This window comes from Thamnophis sirtalis, unplaced genomic scaffold (assembly GCF_051295495.1).
Source record: "Thamnophis sirtalis isolate CommonGarterSnake01/CBP01778 unplaced genomic scaffold, rThaSir2_p1.2 scaffold_13, whole genome shotgun sequence".
In the NCBI taxonomy this organism is placed as follows: domain Eukaryota; kingdom Metazoa; phylum Chordata; class Lepidosauria; order Squamata; family Natricidae; genus Thamnophis; species Thamnophis sirtalis.
Window position 1 is genome coordinate 56481965 of NW_028261393.1, and position 12014 is coordinate 56493978.

Here is a 12014-nt window from a genome sequence, read left to right on the forward strand (position 1 = left end):
AAAAATATAATCACTGGCCTCCACTCTGCAATGGGGGAAAGACATTGTGGGGATTTTGGGAGCTGAGGTGGCCTGGCCAATTTTAGGACTGATTCTCGGCACTTCATTCTGGGGAAGGGGGATGATTCTTGAAAGAGTCTTGTCTGAAGTTTCCAGACCCTTGTTCAGAGGAGGGGGTGGAAGAGGAGGAGGAAGAGGGGGAGGAAGGGGAAGAAGAAGAGGAGGAGGAGTGGGAGGAAGAAGAAGAGGAGGAGGAGGAGAAGGGGAGAGGAGGCAGAAGAGGAGGAGGAAGAGGGGGAGGAAGGGGAAGAAGAATAGGAGGGGGAGTGGGAGGAAGAAGAAGAAGAAGAGGAGGAGAAGGGGAGAGGAGGGGAAGAGGAGGAGGAAGAAGAAGAGGAGGAGGGAAGAGGAGGAAGAGGAGAAGAAGGAGGGGAGGAAGAGGAGGAAGAGGAGAAGAAGGAGGGGAGGAAGAGGAGAAAGAGGAGGAGGAGGAGGAGGAGGAAGGGGAAGAAGAATAGGAGGAGGAGTGGAGAAGAAGAAGAAGAGGAGGAGGAAAAGGGGAGAGGAGGCAGAAGAGGAGGAGGAAGAGGGGGAGGAAGAAGAAGAAGAAGAGGAGGAGTGGGAGGAAGAAGAGGAGGAGGAGAAGGGGAGAGGAGGGGAAGAGGAGGAGGAAGAAGAAGAGGAGGAGGGAAGAGGAGGAAGAGGAGAAGAAGGAGGGGAGGAAGAGGAGAAAGAGGAGGAGGAGGAGGAGGAGGAGGAGGAAGAGGAGGAGATGATCCAAAGATGCTTTTTCAAAAGCAACTGGACTTTGTTTTTCCTTGAGGACTTTTTGCTTCTCATGCAAGAAGCTTCTTGGATGGTGATGGAGGAGGAGGAGGAGGAGGAGGAGGAGGAGGAGGAGGAGGAGGAGGAGGAGGAGGAGGAGGAGGAGGAGGAGGAGGAGGAGGAGGAGGAGGAGGAGGAGGAGGAGGAGGACAGTAGGAGACAAGAAATGGGACAAGGTTAGGCTGCACCCAAGAGATCCTGCAAAAAGTCAGTCTTGTGAATACAGTCATAGAACCTGGCATGGCCTTTCCCAGGTCTAGTTTGGCTTCCCATCCAAGGAGGATGACAGAGTCTGTGATGGGAAGAAATATGAACATTTTGCTTCTCTTTCCTAAAGAAGCTGGAAGGAGGGCAAGCAGAGCACTTTTGAATAGAGAGAGAGAGAAAGGGGAACACACACACACAAAGTAATTGAAAGGCAGCATTGTGGAACAATGAAGTTAGCCGGGCTTCATAACAGGTGGGAATTGGGAGAAGGCAGAAGAAAAGAGACTCCTTTTGAAGGGACAATGAGCCCGTCGCAAGAACCTGGTTTTATCATTTTGCTCTTTTGATGAAATTTGCAGCGTTCATCCGAGTGCAATTTTAATCCGTTCCTGGTTACAGGTGTTAAAAACAGGTGTTATATTACCTTCCTGCTGAGACTCTTGAGACAGAAAAACCTTGCTAGATTTTTCGGGTGTGTGTGTGTGTGTGTGTCCTGAGGCCAGCTACAACTACACATTTCTCTGCATGCTATAATTAGAATTATAATTAGGTGCCACCTTTATGCGCATGGGGAAGAAGACAGACCGTCCCCTCCTAAAGGTTGCAAAGAAGTAGTAACATAGGTGCAAACTGGTGTGTGTGTGTGTCTTTTTTGCAGCCCAGTAAGAATTCATCATTTGCCCTTCTTAGCTTTTCCTTGCATTTGTGAGATGCACTAAACCTTCTGTATCTGAAGTGCTTCGCTGCTTTTCATTATTCGAAACAGAGCCAGTGTAACTCATTTGCAAGGTAAGAGGAAGCAGAAAAAAACAGAAATATTCAATCTCGCAGCTCATAGGCCGTGCTGTATTAAATTGGCTTAGCGGGCACCCAAATCTGCAAAAGCATTTTCAGGATTAAGCGGAGAGAGAGAGAAGAATTCACAGGGCATCCATCAGTCCAGGGAGCTTAACTTTGAAAGTAAAGGTAAAAGTTCCTCTTGCACATCTGTGCTAGTCGTTCCTGACTCTAGGGGGCGGTGCTCATCTCTGTTTCAAAGCCGAAGAGCCAGCGCTGTCCGAAGACGTCTCCGTGGTCATGTGGCTGGCATGACTCAACGGCGAAGGCGCACGGAACGCTGTTCCCTTCCCACCAAAGGTGGCTCCTCTTTTTTTCTACTTGCATTTTTTTACCTGCTTTCCAACTGCTAGGTTGGCAGAAGCTGGGACAAGTAACGGGAACTCACTCCATTACGCGGTGCGAGGGATTCGAACCACCGAACTGCCGACCTTTCTCATTGACAAGCTCAGCGTCTTAGCCCCTGAGCTGTCGTACAAATCCAGGTTTTGAATATGGTGTGTATACATGACATATGGATGCCATAGTTATGGATCAGGGGTGGTTCTGCCCAGCTTGACTGCCAGTTCGCTTGGGTGCATGCATGGCGCAGTGGTTAGGGTGCAGTACTGCAGGCCACTTCAGCTGACTGTTATCTGCAGTTCAGCGGTTCTAATCTCACCGGCTCAAGGTTGACTCAGCCTTCCATCCTTCCGAGGTGGGTGAAATGAGGACTCAGACTGTGGGGGCGATACGCTGACTCTGTAAACCGCTTAGAGAGGGCTGAAAGCCCTATGAAGCGGTATATAAGTCTAACTGCTATTGCTATTGCTATCTCCACATGCACACTTCAATTAACATTGTTCTGCGCATGCACAGAACTAAAAAACAAGATCTGGACAGCGACAGTGATGGCAGGGATATGGGAACCGGTTCCGGTGGAGTGGCAGGCCTGGGTTGCTTTCGGTTCCAGCAGCCTAGGCTGCCATACCACTACCGGTTCGTCTGAACTGGGCTGAACTGGTAGGAACCCACCACTGTCATGGATGCCGGAGAAAGAAGTCCCGAGTTTGGAGGAGAATCTGAGAAGCAAAGCATGTTTGGAAAGATTGGTCCAGATCCACCGGCGTAGAAGAAGAACTTTAGGTGGAAACGTTTTCTGACTCCAAATGACTCACATCAGGGCTCGATTTGAACAAATAGATACGAATCCTCGAGTACCACCAAGGAGAATAAAACTTGACTGGCTTTTGATTTGGAAAAAAAAACCCCGCTCAGAGTATCTGAAACTTGATTCAAAGAGTTTGAAATATGAAATAAGAAGGGGCTCAAGGACAGGAACCAGAAGACGCAGACAAGATAATGACATTTGGTAGGGGATGGATGGGCCATCTGTCGTCCTTCGTTGGATTTCAATTGACATCTTCCTCTTTTATTAACTGAGACTATATCTATTTTTCCGGCTTACATTGCTTTGCCCTTTCATTCTTTTTCACTGGCACCATTATCCTACGGAAAATCTTATTTATTTATTTTTTTTGGCTTGCTTCATTGTAGGTATCAATTATTGAGGCTGGAAATCAAATTATCTTGAAAGAAACCAGAAACAAATCAACAATACTGCTTACCAGAAAGAACACGCTTGGATATGCTTATATAACTTTAAAAAAAATGAATAACAAAGAAACTTTTGCTTGGCCTTTCAAGAGCCAAAGAAAAATTTCCTATCAGTGAGAACAATCAATTTGTAGGATGACTGCTGGCCTCCAGAATCTGTGGGGGCTTCAAGAAGAGGCTGGACATCCATTTGTTTAACAGGGCTCCTGGTTGAGCAGGTGGTTAGACTAGAAGACCTACAAGGTCCCTTCCAACTTTGTTATTCTGTTCTAGTGCTAGATTTTCATTAGAATTCCATCCCTCCCTCCATCCCTCCATCCATTCATCCATCTCTTTATCCATCCCTCTGTGGGAAGTTAGCACCCTCTCCTAGAAGAATGAAATACCCTAGGAAATATTAAAAGGGCAGAATATTATATTTCCCTGGGTGAGAAATGGAGAGACATGTTTTTAGGCAGGAAACAGACTCACTCTCAATAGCCCCCTCCACCTTTGTCAACGGGCCATTAAGGCCTGAGCCAGAGAAACATGATTTTAGGCAGAAAACAGACTCACTCTCAATAGCCCCCTCCACCTTTGTCAACGGGCCATTAAGGCCTGAGCCAGAGAAACATGATTTTAGGCAGAAAACAGACTCACTCTCAATAGCCCCCTCCACCTTTGTCAACGGGCCATTAAGGCCTGAGCCAGAGAAACATGATTTTAGGCAGGAAACAGACTCACTCTCAATAGCCCCCTCCACCTTTGTCAACGGGCCATTAAGGCCTGAGCCAGAGAAACATGATTTTAGGCAGGAAACAGACTCACTTTCAATAGCCCCCTCCACCTTTGTCAACGGGCCATTAAGGCCTGAGCCAGAGAAACATGATTTTAGGCAGGAAACAGACTCACTCTCAATAGCCCCCTCCACCTTTGTCAACGGGCCATTAAGGCCTGAGCCAGAGAAACATGATTTTAGGCAGGAAACAGACTCACTTTCAATAGCCCCCTCCACCTTTGTCAACGGGCCATTAAGGCCTGAGCCAGTCTGTTCTACATAACCAAGATCGATTCCATTTTATTGCCCTTCATAGCACCACCCATCAAGTTTCAACCAAACCTAGCACAGACAACCTACAAAGCAAGCTATGACCTCTGACAGCAACCAATCAGGATACTCTTCCTGTGCCCCACAGGAAGTTCAAAGCCCAGTGAGGGCATAAAACCCAGGGACTTTCAGCATCTCTGCCTTTTTCACCCAGAAGCTCCAAAGCATGTGATCCTGTCCACCATTAAACCATCTTTCTAAAAGCCTCCATGTTTCCAGTGTCTTTTTCCCCACTTGGAACTGGACCCAGAAGGACATTTGTTCCAACACATCCCTTCCTCCCTCACTCCTTCCATCCATCTGAATTCTCAAAACAAAACACTGAGAGATAAAATTAATCTATCTCTATCTCTATCTCTATCTCTATCTCTATCTCTATCTCTATCTCTATCTCTATCTCTATCTCTATCTCTCTCTCTCTCTCTCTCTCTCTCTCTCTCTCTATCTCTATCTCTATCTCTATCTCTATCTCTATCTCTATCTATATATCTCTATCTCTATCTCTATCTCTATCTCTATCTCATCTATACCTATATCTATATATATCTTTGCGTCACAATCACTGTTTTACACACTAAATATCCCAATGACCTCAACTGCTCCACATAGGCCTTGGGTTCCAGACTTCCTAATAATTTCTTGCTTTCCTGCATCTTTTTTAAAGGGAGCTGGATTCCAGCCTCCAGGTGCCTTCCAACCGATCAGAATTTGTTACCAATCTGGATAAATGCTTCGGTTAATGCCGCCCAGCCTTAAAACACATTTAAGTGCTTTTTTTAAAAACAGTTGAGAACATTGTTAGCATGCCAGCAGGATCTGCCAGCTTGATGAATTACTCACCGTATTTACTCATCTCCCAGCCGTCCTGGTATCATTCAACAAGGGAAAGGGCTTCTGAATGGAGACCTCTCAAAGCTGGTTTTGCATTTATTTATATTTGTTTGGAGAGGGCTAGGCCAAGATTACTTTAACTGGATTATTGCAAATCACTGGGAAACTTCAGCTGTATATAAAGGGGAAATCGGCGTCTTTCAGACATTTTTGATCTTCAGTTCCCATCCTCCTCCAACACCGCGGTCAATGGTAGAACAGACAAGGGATGGGTCCATCACTGAGGTGATCTTCAGCAGGTTCTGACCAGTTCTGGAGAACCGGTAGTGGAAATTTTGAGTAGTTCAGAGAACCGGCAAATACCACCTCTGGCTGGCCCCGCCCCTTCTATTCTCTGCCTCCTGAGTCCCAGCTGATCAGGAGGAATTGGGGATTTCTCAGTAACCTTCCCCTGGAGTGGGGTGCTGTCAAACTGCTAGGTTGGCAGAAGCTAGGACGAGTAACCAGAGCTCACTCCGTTACGCGGTGCTAGGGATTCGAACTGCCGACCTTTCTGATCAACAAACTCAGCGTCTTAGCCACTGAGCCACTGCGTCCCTAGCACCTTGTTTATGCTGCTGTTTTGCATCTGGAAAGGCTCACGGGAGGACCTTGAGGGAAAGGTTGACCGCTGTGTTAAACCCAAAACAAATATGTACTTACCCTTTGTAACGAGGGATCCAGAGGTGCCCTTTCCTGCGACGTTAGCAAAGCTGCTGTGAAGCTGAAGGAAAATGGCCCTCCGCGTCTTTGCCTTGGTCCTCGGACTGCTGGGAGGTCTTCTTCTTCTCACGGAGTGTGCAGGTTAGTTTCCTTCTCAGCTAAGCTTCTTCTGGTTGGAGATGAAAAGCTGTTTTTGTCACCCATTAAGGAATAAGCCACGGGAAATTAGTTCAACTTAAAGCCTCTAAAGATTGCACGGATATCGGATTAGACCAAACAACTCTCATCCGTTGCAGTTTACACCCAGGCACTTAATAGGACTTGCTCCCAAGTCATTGTGTATAAATTTGGTTTGCAACCCTTAAACCTTTGCATCTACCCAACCGATAAAATATAGATTTGGGGAATAGTTTCAAAAGTACTTTGTGAATAAGCAACTGGACTTTGTATTCCTTGAGGATAATTTGCTTTTTATCCAAGAAGTTTGGTTATAAATCCTTCCTCCCTCCACCATTCGGTCAGAGCCGTAGAAGCTTCTTGGATGAGAAGCGAAATGTCTTCGAGGAAAAAGAAAATCTTTTGAAAAAGCTCTTTTGGGAAATCCATGACCTGGATGACTGAGAACAGCACTTGGGAAACAGTAAGTGGGAAAAGAGAGAGGTTATTAAAACGTGGCTGCTTATACGAACAAATACCCATTTTAAAAGTTAGAACCGCATTTACAATAATGGAATTAGTAATCCCAAAGGTACATTTCAAATCGAACTTGGATTGTTTGTAAGGAATTTACACTGAAATGAATCCCCAATGCACTGGCATTCGATTTGCTGAAAATGTAATTCGAAACGGCTAAATTATAGCCTTCATAAATTTCTAGGACTTTCTATTGTTCGTTTTAAGGTATTGTATGTTACTATTGCTGTTGATCAGGATTGCTCAGCCCCTCTGGAAATCTCTTCTATTGATGGCTAGCGATAAAAAAAGTTTAATTATTATCTTCCTGGGGAAGGGGATAATAGATTGCAGAGCTGCCTTTGATTTTATCAACCATCGTTTAGCTTTTCGATATTGACCAGTGAAATTCACAACAAAAGAATACAGTCATATATTCCTTGTCTCAATAAAGACGAATCTGCAGCCTTTTTTTTTTTTTTTTGAAAAAATCCGTTAGTATAAAAGAGTTTGCATTGTTCTTTTGGATAAAATAACGTACAAAAACAGGACGATCGTTATGAAACAAAACTGGAAAAATCCCACATGTCTTTTGATTTTTTTCCCCCCAGTTCCGATCCCCTAGAGAACATTTCTGTCTATAACCTCTCCCTTGCTTTTTGTGTTGTAGTTTTTATTAATCAGCAAAAGGCAAGTTCTGTCTTGCACCGATACAGAAGGTATAATACTGGACACTTTGAAGAGATGCGTCAAGGAGATCTGGAACGGGAGTGCATTGAGGAAATATGCGATTATGAAGAAGCCCGAGAGGTTTTTGAAGATGACGCTCAAACGGTGATTAGAGGCATCAAGAGAAGTTAATTTCTTTCTCCTTCCTTCCTTCTTTTCTTCCTCCTCCTCCTTCCTCCCCCTAACCCCTCTTTTCTTTCTCCTTCTGCTACTCCTCTCCTCCTTCTCCCTCCTCCCGTCCCCACCTCCTCTTTATCTCCTTCTCCCCCACCTCTTTCTCCTCCTCTTCTTCTTCTTCTCCTCCTCCTCCTCTTCTTCCTCCCTCTTTTCCTCTTCCTCCTCCTCTTCTTCCTCTTCTTATTCTCCTCTTCCTCTTCTTCTTCTCCTTCCTCCTCTGCCTCCTCCCACCTCCTCCCCTCCACTAACAAAATGCCTACTAGCCAAATAATTTGGTAATCTCATAGCATGCAATATCAGGTGGTTACATAGCCACCATCTTCATCCCTATCCTGATCAGGGAGCCATAAATAGGTTTTTCCAGAAGAGTATTCCTGGGGAATGAGGTCTTGATTCAAGTTGGGAAGCATGGGTGCCAAATTAGTTCCTTTCTCATTCAAAACCGGCCCTGTGAATTTCATTGAGAAATGTATGCAATTTATCAATGGATAGCTTGCAGAATACATCCAACATGACCTTCAAGATCAGGTCCAATGTGACCTTCTTCAATTTCAGTAGGCCTATCTTTATTCTTCCAAATATCTATGTGGACCAATCATGTCTAGAAGCATTATTTAGATTTGAAACCAAAGGAGATACTCTATGACCAGGAGGAACTTCTCAAAGGATGGGACTTGTAGATGTGTTGTTTAGTTTATGGACGTGGTTAGAAAGTGTATATCTGAGCGACAATGAGATCATTACCACAAATGAACTTTGGGTCTGAATTTAGAATCAATTCTCTTTCTACTTGAATGCAATGTTGTAAATTGTTGTTGTTCATTTTTTTCAGGTGGTATTTTGGAAGAAATATATTGGTAAGTGTTCCTTCAAAGAATCGTCAACACACGTCTAGCATTCTAGCTCTCCTTTGATAAAGACTCTGTGGACTTCAACTCCCAGAATTCCCAGCCAACCAGACCTCCAACCTTCCATTTCAAAAGTCACATTTTCATTAGATGGAAAATACTTTTGAGAAGTAGCAATAGCAATAGCAATAGCAGTAGACTTATATACCGCTTCATAGGGCTTTCAGCCCTCTCTAAGCGGTTTACAGAGAGTCAGCATATTGCCCCCAACAATCCAGGTCCTCATTTTACCCACCTTGGAAGGATGGAAGGCTGAGTCAACCCTGAGCCGGTGAGATTTGAACCGCTGAACTGCTGATCTAGCAGTAGCCTGCAGTGCTGCATTTAACCACTGCGCCACCTCAAACCCAACTTACTTGTCTCTATTTCACCCGATAAGCTTATTCTTATTCTTTCTCTCTCATCATTAAAGATCCTTGTTCAGCAAACAATGGAGATTGTGGGCAGATTTGCAGAAATGAGCGAATAGGGACAGCAGCGTGTTCCTGTGTTGATGGATACCATCTGTTAGAAGACCAGAAGACTTGTGAGCCATCAGGTAAACCTGGGAGGGGGATATTCATTCATCCGTTCCATTTCTGTAGCTGCTCATCTTAATCATCTTTGATTTGAGGATCTCCGTTGTCTCCCATGCATTGAGCCTGTGGTTGTATGATAATTTGGCAATGAGATGCATCGCTAAGATGGTTTGACTCACCAAGCCAGAGGTTCTGATGGATCACAGCAGTGAACAAGCATCTCCAAGCTTCATTCTTCTTGGCCACCATCTCCTTCTGTAGCTGTCAAGGGTTCCGATGGATGCCCTAACTAAATCATGAGCTTTCAAGTCAAAAGAAATCCAGTTATATATTAGGAGCAACATGTTGGCATGCAACCAAATGAAGCCAGCTCTGACCCCACATAATTTACAGTCCTATTATGACCATGTTTCCCCCACTCTCCCCCAGGGTGTGTCATAAATCACATTATCCAACAGAGCACTTTCCCCGGGCTGTAGAGATCACGCCCCTTCCGCTGTTGCAGGTAACCTAGGACACAGCCTTGAGAAAGGTATGTGTGGAATGTGCTTCTGGTTGTAGCTGCCATCAGTTTTCTCCCTTCTTGCCTATGGCAACTCGTGAGCAGGCCAGGGATGCTTTGCGAGTTGACATTAACGCCCTTCCCATAAGAATCAGTTAGATAGTTATCAACCCCAGCTCTGTTCTAGGCATGCAGAAGACTCAGATCGTGGCTGGGCAATTTATTTCTCATAGAACAGAGCTCCCATCTTCTCTTCCCAGGACTTTTCTCTTGTGGAACGATTACATTGCCAGAAGCTATAACATCCGAACTCTCATCGGACCAGAGTCACCTCGGCAACACCAAAAGCCACCAACAGAAGTTAAACACTGCTCAGATTCTCCTCCCGATAAGCATTCCTGATCAAGACTGGGCTCAGTTTAAGAGCTGGAGAGGACAGGTTCCATGGCAGGTAGGCAGATGAAGGGAGGGGTTTTCCATCACGTGCTCTGCTTTTCTTGAGGTGGCAACCCCTCTTCTCGTGAAGAATCCCTCAAAAGAATCAATTCCTTAGGCTGAAGGGCTGTCCTTATGTAGGATTAATGGGTTGGAAATGTTCAGCCTTTGGAAGACTGTCTGTCCTGCCTCTGTACATTTGCCACAATCTGACACAATTTATCTGCTCCCAGGTTTATCTGTTCAGCTCCGATAACAAAGGATTTTGTGAAGGGGTACTGATTAGTGAAAGGTGGGCCCTCACAGCAGCGCATTGCCTGGTGTATAAGCCTCACACAGTCGTGGCAGGTAAGGAAGCATTCATCTAGAGCATGGGTTTCCAACCTTGGCAACTTTACAAGCTATGGACTTCCAACTCCCAGAATTTCCTACACGCAGCTTGATGGGAGTGAAGCCACCTGTGATGGGTTTGTTCTTCTTCCCTTGAAACAGGAGAATATGACACCGTCCTCTTCGAGCGCTCTGAGCAGATCCGTCGAATCGCGAGGGTGGTCCAGCATCCCAGCTACAACCGGACCAGCAAGTACGAAAACGACCTCGTTCTTCTGGAACTCATCTCACCGTTGGACCTGAACAAATATGTCACCCCCATTTGCCTCGGGGACAGGATGCTCACCGACTACCTGCTAAAGCAGGGAAGAGGCACCCTGAGTGGCTGGTGGAAGCTTGACTACTTAAAGAAGATCTCAAACACCCTTCAGCGGGCCGACATCCAATATGTCGACCAGGTCAATTGTCTGCGGAAGAACGAGACCCAACTTCCTCCCAATACCTTCTGTGCAGGCCACCCTACCTTTGTCAAAAGAGTCTACCATGGAAACAGTGGCGCTCCGGTTGTTACGGAGAGGAACAACACGTGGTTTCTAACGGGGATCGCGACTTGTGGAGCGGAGTGTACCGGGGATGTGCCGTACGATATCTTCACTTCGATCGCAACGTATGTGGATTGGATACACAATGTGACAAGAGCGGAGCAGTAAGGAAGAGGCACAACGTGTTCTACCACTTCCCCGTCATCTCCTGACCATGTGAGGGAGGAGACCATGTGAGGGAGGAGACCTATATGATTGCTAATTCCTTTCATTTAATTAATTCATTAATTACCCTTTCATTTAATGACAGTACGTAGCCTTACACCAAAATTAATCATGCTTCATTCTAGGCGTTATTTTCACCGAAATCATGTCCGATTCACACAGAAATTAGCTGGGAACATAATACAGGTAGTGGTGGCATAGCCCAGTGCATAAATCCCTTGTCTTAGAGAGTTCAAAAACCCATTTTTAACCCCATTGTTATGTGTCGAGCCACACCCTACAACACCATCTGTTTTCTCAGCGCTGCCTTCTTACCTGGCTGGAGTGAAGGTAAAAACGCAGGAGTAGGAAAAAAAATAGGATGGGAAATGAGCTTGAGAAAGGTGTTGAAATGCAGAAATTTTGTATGATGATGAAGTACAATGAAAGCAATAAATAAATAAATGGCAACATGAAAAAGATCGCGGAGGGATGTGTTCTTATTTCTAAAAGCTTTAACGAGGCGACCCTGCGGAGTCCTAGGTGCTCTCTGAGCTTGGTGGTTTTGCTCCAGATGTTTCATTATCCAACTAGAGTACATCAACTAGAGGGAAAGGGAGGAGCAGAAGGAGCAGGTGGTGGTGGTGGAGGAGGAGGAGCAGGAAGAAGAATATGGTGGGGTTCTTGGTGCTCTCTGAGCTTGGTTGTTTTCTTGGAAATATTTCATTTCCCAAACTAGGTAACATTATCAGTGCTAGAATGGAATGGGGTTTGGGAGGAGGAGGAGGAGGAGGAGGAAGAAGAAAAAGAGCAAGAGGAAGAAGAAGAAGAAGAAGAGGAGGAGGAGGAGGAGGAGGAGGAGGAGGAAGAAGAAGAAAAAGAGGAAGAGGAAGAAGAAGAAGAAGAGGAGGA

At 45.4% G+C, this 12014-nt stretch overlaps 2 protein-coding genes across 3 annotated transcripts in view; one reads left to right on the forward strand and one right to left on the reverse strand.

The window, feature by feature from the left end:
- FGF13 (fibroblast growth factor 13) overlaps positions 1 to 12014 on the reverse strand; it is a 204191-nt gene that overhangs the window by 147062 nt on the left and 45115 nt on the right. The gene's annotated exons all lie outside the window — the stretch shown is intronic.
- On the forward strand, positions 6091 to 11582 carry LOC148043212 (coagulation factor IX-like). 2 transcript variants are annotated; one of them, XM_087727727.1, is made up of 7 exons: positions 6091 to 6226; positions 7428 to 7591; positions 8496 to 8520; positions 8984 to 9109; positions 9852 to 10042; positions 10260 to 10374; positions 10519 to 11582. In XM_087727727.1, the coding sequence occupies exons 1-7, from the start codon at positions 6157 to 6159 to the stop codon at positions 11064 to 11066; spliced, it is 1239 nt and encodes a 412-aa protein (XP_087583853.1). In that variant the 5' UTR covers positions 6091 to 6156; the 3' UTR covers positions 11067 to 11582. The 2 variants fall into 2 exon arrangements, with proteins under 2 accessions (XP_087583853.1, XP_087583852.1); XM_087727726.1 differs by lacking the exon at positions 6091 to 6226 and having other exon boundaries at positions 7328 to 7591.

What these genes read in the sequence shown, in the direction of transcription:
- LOC148043212 (XM_087727726.1), top strand. Translation starts at nt 7,343, where the DNA reads ATGTCTTTTGATTTTTTTCCCCCCAGTTCCGATCCCCTAGAGAACATT. An exon ending in TTGAAGATGACGCTCAAACG is followed by an intron (nt 7,592 to 8,495) that starts GTGATTAGAGGC and finishes CATTTTTTTCAG; the next exon opens with GTGGTATTTTGGAAGAAATA. An exon ending in ATTTTGGAAGAAATATATTG is followed by an intron (nt 8,521 to 8,983) that starts GTAAGTGTTCCT and finishes TCATCATTAAAG; the next exon opens with ATCCTTGTTCAGCAAACAAT.